Here is an 11,108-nt window from a genome sequence, read left to right as displayed (position 1 = left end):
GCTCAAGTAGAAAGCAAATGTTTTGAGAATGATGATGGCAACAAATGTACAAATGTGCTTGACACAATGGATGGATGGATTGTGATAAGAGTTGTACAAGCCCCCAATAAAATGATTTTTAAATTTTTTAAAAAGAATTTCTGTTCATGAAGACATCTAAAAAAATGGCAACAACAAAAATCAGTCAAAAGGCCAAGTCACTGAAGATATTTCTGATATAACTCAAACTCAAAACCAAACTTATTGCCTGCAGTCGAGTCAATTCCAACTCAGGGAAACCCTAGAGGTATGGGGTCTTACATGATACTTACCCTCATGTAATGATCACTGAAGACATGGGTGCAATATCAAAGTGTAGTAAAGAAATCAGATGGTGTCCCATCAAAAAGAATAGTGTCTGGGGTTCTTAAAGGCTTGCCTTACAACAAGCAATCATCTAAGTACAGTGTCAACTAAGTCCACATGGAAGAAGCACACCAGCCTGATAATACAAGGATTATAAATTGTAAAATCCAAGATCATAGGAAAGAATTGTATTAGAGCTTATATTCTTTAAAAAAATAATTTTATTGATTTAAAAAAACTCTTACAACTCTTATTACAATCCATACATACATCCATTGTATGTCAAGCACTTTTATACATTTGTTGCCCTCATCATTCTCAAAATATTTGCTTTCTACCTAAGCCCTTGGTATCAGCTCATTTTCCCCTCCCTCCCCGCTCTCCCTCCCTCATAAGCCCTTGATGATTTATAAATTATTGTTTTTCATGTCTTACACAGTTCGCTGTCTCCCTCTCTTCACCTATTTTCTGTTGTCCATCCCCAGGGAGGAGGTTATATGTAGATCCTTGTAATCAGCTCCCTTTTTTACCCCACCTTCCCTCCACCCTCCACTATCACAATTCTCACCACTGGATTCCCTGTGTTTTCCGGTTCCTAGCTGTACCAGTGTACATCTTCTGGTCTAGCCAGATTTGTAAGGTAGAATTAGGATCATGATAGTGGGGGAGAGGAAGCATTTAGGAATTAGAGGAAAATAGTGTTTCATCGTTGTTACCCTGTACCCTCATGGGCTTTGGATCCTTGAGCACCCAGTTTGCAGAAGGCTACTGAAGCCCAAAATCCATTTGCAGAATCCCCATTCAAAATAAGCCTCCATTTAACTCCCTCAGACCATTAACTAGGAATGTGAGCTGTCTTGCCCTCAGAGTGGACTGGAAAATGGATTACTACAGCAATGGATAAGTTTAAGTTATTTATCATTTGTTTTCCATTAAAAATTGACTCATTTTTAATTTGTTCTCATTTCTGTTATCTTCTGCTTTCTTTTAGATGGAGATTTTTCTGTGTTTTATTTGTTGTCATTGTTGAATTTTTATGGATTTTCTTTATATGAAACCCAGGATAGATAATCCATAGAGACTAGATTAATAGTCCCTTAGGGTTATGGTTGGAATGGTTAATTAGGAGCTAATAATAACGAATACAAGAATGAATAAGATGTTCTAAAATTTATTGTGGTGAGGAGTACATGGCTTTTTAATATAAGCCATTGTATGTTACGTGAATTGTATGCCAATAAAACTGTTAAAAATAAAATTAAATGCATGTAAGGTATAAAAAATGAATGTCTCTAAAGGGGAAAAAGCCTCTGAAGTCTCAAGGAAGGGTTAGACAGATGCCTTGAAGAAATGATAATTAAACTGAGATCTGAGAGGTGAGTAGGAATGGAGACAACTGACCAGAGTAGAGAAGTATACCAGGTAAAGGGAAACAAGATACAGCAAGGTCCTGTGGCATGTGACAGATGGTGTTAAGAGTATAGAAGAGAGCTGACACTGGCCAAATCTTACAGAAAATGCTTAGAGCAATGGAAAATCATCAGAAGCCTTCTGAGGTAAAAGTCCAATTACTTGGCATGGCTCTTCTATTCATAGTCTATGTATCTCCCACCAAATGACTTAGTAGGAGCATGCTAATAGAGTGTATGGAACTAAAACAAGGAGATTGGTTAGTTCATCAGTATTAAAGGAACTTTGTAACACTTGTCCAAGGAGGACAGAGGCCAAGGGGCCATATGGCTAAGGCTGAGGACCAGAGGGAAGTGCCTGCAAACATGACTAGGAGGTGCTATGGACCAGAACTGTATCCTTGATATTACAGATTATGATTTGTACCCTAATTCACTAATAAATCATGAAAGTTGTCATTGAGTCTTGTGTAGCCATTGCAACAAATGATCAAACCCCATTGCGAAGTTGAGTGTTGTGAGCGGGAATGACTGAGGGCTACGTGGTGGAACCATGCCTGACCTACGCCTCGTGGGAATAGGGCTAGTGTGGAGTTGAATTCTCCTTCCCCTTTGTGTCGCTTAGATATGTGGAGTCCCTCAGTCATGTGATGTGGGTGCTGCACTATGTGCCATGGCCTCTACCGCCTCTCAATGCAGGCATCTCGGATGCGCTCCGCTCTAGGCTCTACTTGCTTGGTGGTTGTGAGATTCTCTGTTCCTCTGTCCCACCCCATTTCTCACCTTTAGATATGTATTTGTAAAGGAGCTCTCTGACTGCCATGTGGAGCATGGATTGGAGAAAGCAGGCATGAATGAGGCTAACTGTTGCAATGGCCCGGGATAGTAGCAGCACGGGCTTGGAATGGCAGTAGTGGTGGGAATGAAGAGAAGTACTAAACAGGTTTGAGGGCTATTTCAGAGATGATAGAATCTATTCGATTTACTGACAGATTAGATGTGGGGATGGCTGCAGGCTTCTACTTTGAGCAACTGGGGTCGGTAACGGTGCCATTTACTGAAAAGGGTAAGAGTGGAGGAGGAGCAAATATGAAAGAAGACTGATGCTAATGAACTGGTTAGGTGAAAATAACATGCAGTTCATATTCCAGTCAGTCAGTATAACATGCTCCGGTCTGAATGTCCATTAAGATCAACGTGATCAGTGGTAGAGAAACAAAAGTGTAAAGAACAGCATGTACTCTTCTACTGTGGTCTGATCTCCAAAAATAGTTAACTATCACATTGTTTCTATGTACTAAAAAGTCCAAATGTATGTGCCCATCTGGGTAAACAAAGCAACTGAGTAACCAGCCCTCCAAAATTGTGTACCACAATGTCATGATACATTACCTAAATGCTTACTGCAGCCCAGAAGACTGAGGACCACCATCAGAATTTCTATGCTAGCATTCCTATAAACTCTGGTTATGGAGACTTAAAGCCACCCAATGTCCACTTTCAGGAGAAAGATGAGGTTCTCAACTCCTGTAAAGAGTTACAGTCTTTGAAACCTACAGGAGCAGTTTTACCCTGTTCTACAGGGCTGCTATGAGTCAAAGTTTGACTTGATGGCACTGAGTTTGGTTTGGTTTTTTGGATGTCTACATTTACCATCCTCTTTTTTTTTTCCAATGATAAATTTGTTGACAGCCAACAGCTGACACTACAGATCAGGGATTGGTTTTTCAGCCGCAGTTCGAGATAGAACCTATGCCCTCTAAGTAACCTGGTTCCCTGCTCCTTAAGTACCATAGAAATAACCCTGTCCCATTTCTCAGGTAAGTGTCTCCTCCTGGAATAAGATTGCTTCCCTAAAATCTGGTGAACTTTAATCTTTGGGTCCCCTAAAGCCCAGTTCGCCGGTCTACCTCTTCTTAAAGCCCTGAGGAAGGGCAGATGAGGCGGCACTATAGCCATAGTGAGCTCCAGTTTTGTCTTCTGAATGCCTACTGCACTTAACTGTCTGTGCCCTTCAAAGGACCGGCACTGATGGCCTTCTGTTTCCTGAACCAGACTACAAGCCACTAGAAAGCAAGGCCTAGGCTTTCCACACCGCCACAGCTCCAAATAAGATCCTTTAATCCTTATTATTGCAAAACAACATTAATTGTGAAGCTTAAAGATCATCCCCACTGCTTACACAACAGGTGTAGCTTACATAAGCTGCTCTACCCAGCTGTTCCTTATTTGTGACATTTCCCTCCTGGCTTCTGCTCCCTGTAGATCTATACCACTGCTGCCCCATTTCCTTATTCTTTTCTCAAATCAGAGGAGACTTGCTAATTCCCATGTATGATAATAGTGAGACAGGTGGAAACTTACTATCTGGAGTGATAGCCTTGGGGTTTTCCATGCTTACAAACCTCAGGAAACAATAATGGACTAAAACCGTATTTATAAATAGCAACTTACAATTAACTTATTAGGCCAATAATTTCTCCAACCAACTGCTCCCTCTGGTGATGTTCTTCCTATGTCGTCTCAGGGGCAAAATACTCTTCAATATACCCATTTTTCTGGAATTGTTACCCCAAAGGATTAGTGTTATCAGCTGCCTGTGCCCTAACAGTCAGCCTTGGACAGAATGAGAAGCAGCGGTGATGCAAATGAGGGTGGGGTAGACGGACAGCACAAGCAGGGACAGAAGCAACTGGCCACAAGCCAGGACAAATGAAAATCCATGCACTTGGCGATGCTCCAGAGAGGAAAGCAGCAAATGTTGATGCTAAACTGGCGGAAACATCAATACTTCCTGGCTCCCCCACTGGGCGCATCAATGTCCTACCGGCAGGCTGCTCTTCTGCTGCAAGTGACAAATAGTGAATGATTGCAACAATGCAACACAAAACAGAGTGGCATACACTTCAGCTGCATGGCTGTGTGTGGTTATGAAACGAAAGTGTGATTGCTGGGAGTCTTGGCTACTTTCAGCCCTGCTGCTGCTGCTGCTGATTAGCTTAATAGCCTTGGGCAAGTCATTTCCCTTCACTGAAAAATATTATTATATTGTGCTGGTGTTCAGAAAAGAGTTAGCAGGCATGAGGCTGTTATTCTTAAAAAGACCTGCTAAGAAGGCTATCCCCAGGATGACATCTGGGAATGAGATATCAGGAGAGTTCCCACCCGGCTAAGTGGCTGTCTCCCAATGCCTAAACTGTGTGTACAAATTACACACAGAGAGAAAGAGATATAGTCTATTTTGAAGGCTTACATTCCTTCTGGAAGTGCAGAATTTTAGTATGTGACATGGGCTCTTTGGCATGGGATCTCTAGCGGACAAAACTTGACATGGGTTGTGACTTCTCATTGCTGGGGAAGTTAAGTGTATCCACTGGAAGAAGAGTCTTACATGCTTGCGTCTGGCTACTTTCTGTCCACCCCACACGTACCTGTTCCTTTTGTTGATTTTTCTTTATTTGCTTTTTCTGAGATACATTTTAGCCCAGAATATGACTACATGGTGTTTCCTGTGGGTACTCTTAGAATCATCAACCCTGGGGTGATTTGAGGACTTGCAACACAGTTGCAGTAGTACTGATTAGTCTACCAAACACTCCACCAACCTTGTTTAAGTGGTATTGTTATTTCCATTCTATGGATAAAGAAGCCAAAGTTCCCAGAAATGAACAGGGAGTGTGCCCAGAAAATAAACATGTCAGTGTTTACTAGATTATAGATGGGTATTCTCAAATTCTAAGCCTAAGAAACACCACGAGGGGTTGCTAAAAACATAGGTTCCTAAGATTCATCACCTGAGATTTGGACTCAGTACGTTTGAGACCTTATAATAGACATGCTAAATGATTCTCATGCTAGCCCAAGGACTGTATCTTGAGAAACACGTTGACATATATAAATCACAGCCCTCAGTACCCAATTTCCCAAGCTAGGGAATAAATAAGGAGCCTGATGGCATTGAGGGTCATGATTGGGACTACTAATCGTAAAGTGTGCAATTCAAACCCACCAGCTGCTCTGCAGGTGAATGATGAGGCAAGCCGACCGTCTAAAGATTTATAGCCACAGAAACCCCAAAGGGGCAGTTCGACCCTGTCCCTATGAAGTCGCTAAGAGTCAGAATCAGCTCGATGGCAGTGAGTTTTCTGGGAAGAAATAGCAGCAGAACAGGTTCCCTGTTAGAAGAGGCCGAGGTTCACGACATAACTGTTTCTAAGTCTCTCACACTCTGGTTTGCCCTGCCTTCTCTCTACAGGTGTCCACCCAGCTGATGACAAGTGGATATAATGAGAAGTACCTTATAGTCCCTGAACAAAGCACTAGTAACGGCACAAGTTAAAGCGCTCGACTGCTAAGCTGATGATCAGTGATTAGAACCCACCAGCCACTCCCATTTCGTGGGAGAAGGATGTGACAATCTGCTTCCACAGAGACTTGGCAGCCTTGGAAACCCTATGGGGCAGTTCTATTCTTTCCTTCTGGGTCGCCCGAGCAGTAGGAATCACTTTGGGTTTTGACCCTTACTGAAGCATCCTGAATCCAAAAACCACACACTTCCCATGAAGGCTCTTGAGGAGATAAAGTTGCAGCTGTGGTTTTCAAAATAAACATGGTGGCAACAAAGTACGTACACTCATATACTGCATCTAACAAAAAAATAGGAATTTGCTTGTAAATTTAGACACTGGGGACGGTATAGTGATTATCGTTTTCTATGAATTATTACAAAAGGGCAACAAGTGAAGATTCCCTTTCAGGTGAACAGGGAAAGCAGTCTCAAATAAAGGCTTTATTTTAAAGAAGGTCTGACAGTATTTTTCCCCTCCTTTAGAATAAACACGGTGTTGGGTTGTGCACTGAAAGAAAGCTCTGCCGTTATTAGTCCACTCTGAAATGCACGAACTTCTCTGTCACTGCCTGCCTTACCAATTGTTTTTCACCTGTTAACCCTGATTCTTGGCCTGTGTTTTCAATTCGGTTCACAACAATTCACTGGGTATTTAGTGAGCACCTACTATTTACCTCAACTCATGCTGTGCCTGCCACTAATGTACTATCAAGTACACTGCTCTAATTGTCCCAAGAATAGCTACATGAAGAGGTATGGACTGGGGAAACACAGCCAGCTAATGATTCAAACAACATGAAACAGAGGCGGCTAAAAAGCAGATAATGATATTTCCTTGAATAAAAAGTAGTCTTCATCACCCTCTCCTATTTAATTAAATAGATCTAGGGCAAAAAAACGAATGACAATCTAAACTTCATAAATGCACAGTAACCTCCTAGAGACCTGGATCACCATCGCCCAGCATCTATGAACCACAGAGAATCCAAAAGTCAGCCGCACCCACACTCCATCCGTGCACTGCAGTAACTGAGGCGCTCTGCCTGCCAATGTGTTGGCATGGGGCATCCCTCGCCCATCTCTGCAGTGCTGAGCACTCATTCATCATCTAGCGGCAGCAGTTTTAACATATGCTGCAGTCTCGCTAATATGCTTTACAATCACTGGTGATCTACCCTTAAGCTAGGCCAAGAAGGTGAGTGCTCAGCGAAGGAAAATGAACTTGAGCATAGCACCCAATTCCACTTAGGGGCACCCAGGCCCTCCCTCCACCCAGTCAAGAAATCCCCCCAATCTCAATGATTTTGGGTGGAGATCTGTAAAAAGCACTACAGATGTGCACGAAGTGCTACCATCTCAAAGAAAACACGTATTTTTATTTCGCGTCCAAGTCTTCATCCTTTTTGAGAGAAAAACTGACCAAATACGCTAGACAAGCTACCAGTCATGAAGATGTTTTTCCATCATTCAACAAACTAGAATTTGAACTGACTCAACAGACTTGCTTGCACATCCTGCAGTCACAAGGAAGTGAGTTATGGTTCTTTCCGAGACCACTGGCCATTCTTCACCTCCCCAAATGCCCAAACCCACTGCAATCGGGTGGAATCCAACTCATGGGTCCCTACAGAACTTGCTCCCTAGGGTTTCCCAGACTGTAAATCTTTATGGGAGCAGACAGCCTGGTCTTTCTCCCTCAAAGTAGACCAGGGCTCGCTCAGATTGCGCAGATGCTGGTCAGTTGTCAGCCTGAAGGGTTAAGAAAAACATTCACTGTAAGAATTGCAACAATTTGAAAATAGCTTCACCTGCCAGAATCTCGCCTCTGCTAAAGTCAATGGCTGTTGGTGTGCTGTTGTGTGGATTCCTACTCAGGCAACCCCTTGTGACAGAGTAGACTCATTATTTAGGGTGAACAGTTTTAACGAGAAGTCAAGCTTTCTGCAAACTACAACGGGGCTTGCCCTTTGCCCCCTCTTATACCTTTGACTGATTAAGCAATGTAAAAGTACTTTCTATTTATGCTTATGGCTATTGCTAATAATATAAGCCTTTAGTGGATATATTGACTGCCTATACATTAGGTAGTTTTCAAAGCCCCTAATGGACTTTTAAGAACCCCTGGTGGTGCAGTGGTTAAGCACTTGAAGCCACTCAGCAGCTCCAGAGGAGAAAGGCCTGGTGATCCACTTGCAGGAAGATTTTTGAAAACACACACAAAAAAGACACCATTGCCATACAGTTGATTCAACCCTCTATGTCAGAGTACAACTGCCCTGTCGAGTGTCCAAAGCTGTATGGTAGCCGACTGTCACATCCTTTTCCCACAGACAATCTGGGGGGTTGGGGTTCAAACTGCCAACCTTTGAGTTTGCAGTCAAGCGTTTTAATCTCTGCGCCTCCATAAAATTCTCTCCCACGCTGGTTAGTGGAGCAACACACGTTTTGTTTGTTTGTTTGTTTGTTTTTAAACCATTGCTACTAAATCAATTCCAACTCACAGCAACCCTCTAGAAAATTGTATAACTGCGCCATAAGATATCCAAGACTACAATTTTACAAGAGCAGCCAGTCTCATCATTCTCCCGTGGAGCAGCTGGTGGGTTTGAAACAACCACCTTGAAGTTAGCAAGGTATGCTAACTTGTTAGCAGCCCAATGCTTAGCTCAATACACCACCAATGGCTCCATACAGGTTAAAAGACAATTCAAATATGATTAAAATGTTGTGTTTAAATAGGGGAAGTTCCAAGAGTTAAATCCAGCCATGTGCAAGACACACAGATCAACTGGAATATTTACATAAACTAAAATATTACAATACATACTTATAGATTTATTTTCCAAATAGAATTTTTTTAAATCAATATTTTCCACGCTCAGAAATGTCGGGTCAAGGTTATTAGTAAAATGAAACAGAAAAAAGCTTAATCACCCTGATAATTCAAAGTGGAAACCAAAAACCTCCTTGCACACACACACACACACACACACACACACACAATTACCTAAATGATTTTGTTAATTGCCTCCCTATTCTGCTTCACTAGACCAGCCTTGCTGAGGACGCAAAATAACAAATTAGCTCTTGAGTTTCATTAATTCAATAGGCCTTATTTTGAATTTGCATCCTACCCTATGCAGTCTAATTTCTTGCCAACCAACCCCAGGCGTCTTTGGCTGGTGAGGCTTGTACATTGCATGCTTTAGGGAACCAAAGTGGCTCACTGAGAGCACTTAGAATCAGAGTTAAATCTCCTGGTGGCCTTCAGTAGTTGACACTTGGAAAACCTTCCATGTATCGATGATCTAGAAATCCACAGCTCTTCAACATCACTCACTGCACCAAGCTAACCTGATAGGTGCTGCCCGTTTGACCCCACCCCAAATCGATTTTTTCCAGAAACGTTTTTTGCCTGAATCCATACCATAAAATAATTTAGTACTCAAAAAATAGAGGGAAATTCTTGTTGATTAGACACTCAATAAACCTTTAAACTCACATGAAAAGCCACTATAATCATTAGGAATTTGAAGGAAAAAAATGACAAGGTAACATAAAAATGCATGCCCTTAAGTCTCAACTAGTCCAGACTTCCAATTAAAGAAGCCTTTGACAGAAAGAATTTACACAGGCAGAACAACTATAATTTATTTATTGCATTCATGGAGAATGGAGATGTTGACTAGGAACAGGCAGTGGATGTTTTTATTACTCAGGCATCCGGCTCTTAAATCTTTTACTGACACCCCTGGATGCCTAAATCCTAAAATCCCACAACAAATCCACCAATTGCTTTGTACCACAAACTGTCCAAAGGAACGTCATAAAACAGCAGAAGGAAAGGAATACACAATAGCAAAGACATGGAGGCATGTCTTTTAGAAATATAACACAAAGCACTATTTCTTTAAGGGTGAAGTTGGAGAACCTGGCAAAATAAATGGCATTTTCCTTCAAGCAATTCAGCAACTACTACTGAGCCACTGAAGATGAGGCTAACTCCTCAGACAAACCCTCTCCCCATGTCTGCTTTCACCTTGAAACCGCTCTTCTCTCATGCAGTTTTCCAGCTGCCAATGACCAGACACTGCCATCAAGACCACTGTAATCCAGCTCCAACATCAGGTACACGACACACACTCGATTCAGAATTAATAGCCCCATCTCTAGAATATGAAAGCAATCATGATATAGCACCCACCTTGGTTTATACTGATCTACAGTCTCCCCAGTCCAAACTAAATCTTAAATTTGAGTCCTCTAATGGTTGAACGGGAGCCCTGATGGTACAGTGGTTAAAGCACTCAACTGCTGGCCAAGGGGTCCGCGTTCGACCCCACAGGCCAGCCATTCCCTGGGGAGAAAGATGAGACCATCTGTGCTCCTAATGATTTACCACTCAAGGCAGTGATTTAGCCAGGAAAGACCCTCCAAGAGTCTCTGTCAGGCAAAAGATGAGGGCAGCAGATGGCTAACTGGACCGACCCAAAGGGAGCAAAACCGTGGTCCCCCGAAGTCTTCATGCCACCCTTTAGTATTATAGGGCAGCATGGTTCCTTCGGTGAGGTCGGTCTGCGGATTCAAGCCCTGGCCTGGGTCTGGGGCTCAGCTACAACTCCAAACCTTCCACCTTACTGCACTTGGCGGTGCGATACTTACCATAGTCATAGTGGCGCAGGCCAGTGTGAGCGCTGGGGTATTCTGGGCCGCAACACGGAGGTTTAACAAAGCTAGCTTCAGGGCGAGCTTAAGGGATTCTCTGCAGAGATGCTGGTAGAGGATGCACAGCACTGGCCTCAAGCTGCAAGCTGGCACCTCCACAACTGCTGCAAATTGTACTGCAAGTGCGGCTTGGCGGGCCAGCCCGGCTTCCCGACCAAGCTTTCGTGCACTGCAGATCGCTCTCAGCCAAGGCAGCCTGGAGCCCAGCACTTGGTGTGCTCGGTCCGTTTTTATTTTCAAAACGGAATGTCAGCAGCTCAATGAGAAGCTAGTGAATTTAG

The 11,108-nt window shown here is 42.9% G+C and overlaps 1 protein-coding gene across 3 annotated transcripts in view; it reads right to left on the bottom strand.

The window, feature by feature from the left end:
- Positions 1 to 10,816, bottom strand: part of ATP11C (ATPase phospholipid transporting 11C) — a 188,745-nt gene extending 177,929 nt beyond the window's left edge. For 2 of the 3 annotated variants that reach the window (XM_045288343.1, XM_045288344.1), the window contains exon 1: positions 10,765 to 10,816. In XM_045288343.1, coding sequence (XP_045144278.1) covers positions 10,765 to 10,773 — 9 coding nt within the window. In that variant the 5' untranslated portion in view covers positions 10,774 to 10,816. The remainder of the gene's footprint in view (positions 1 to 10,764) is intronic. The other variant, XM_045288342.1, reaches the window with a different exon arrangement.
- Between the last annotated feature and the right edge of the window lie 292 nt (positions 10,817 to 11,108).

The sequence above is a fragment of the Echinops telfairi genome, unplaced genomic scaffold (genome assembly GCF_000313985.2).
Source record: "Echinops telfairi isolate 266 unplaced genomic scaffold, ASM31398v2 ScPeMD7_20;HRSCAF=75, whole genome shotgun sequence".
Taxonomy (NCBI): Eukaryota; Metazoa; Chordata; class Mammalia; order Afrosoricida; family Tenrecidae; genus Echinops; species Echinops telfairi.
Note: the sequence above shows the minus strand (reverse complement) of the source record. Positions and strands in the feature narration are given on the sequence as shown.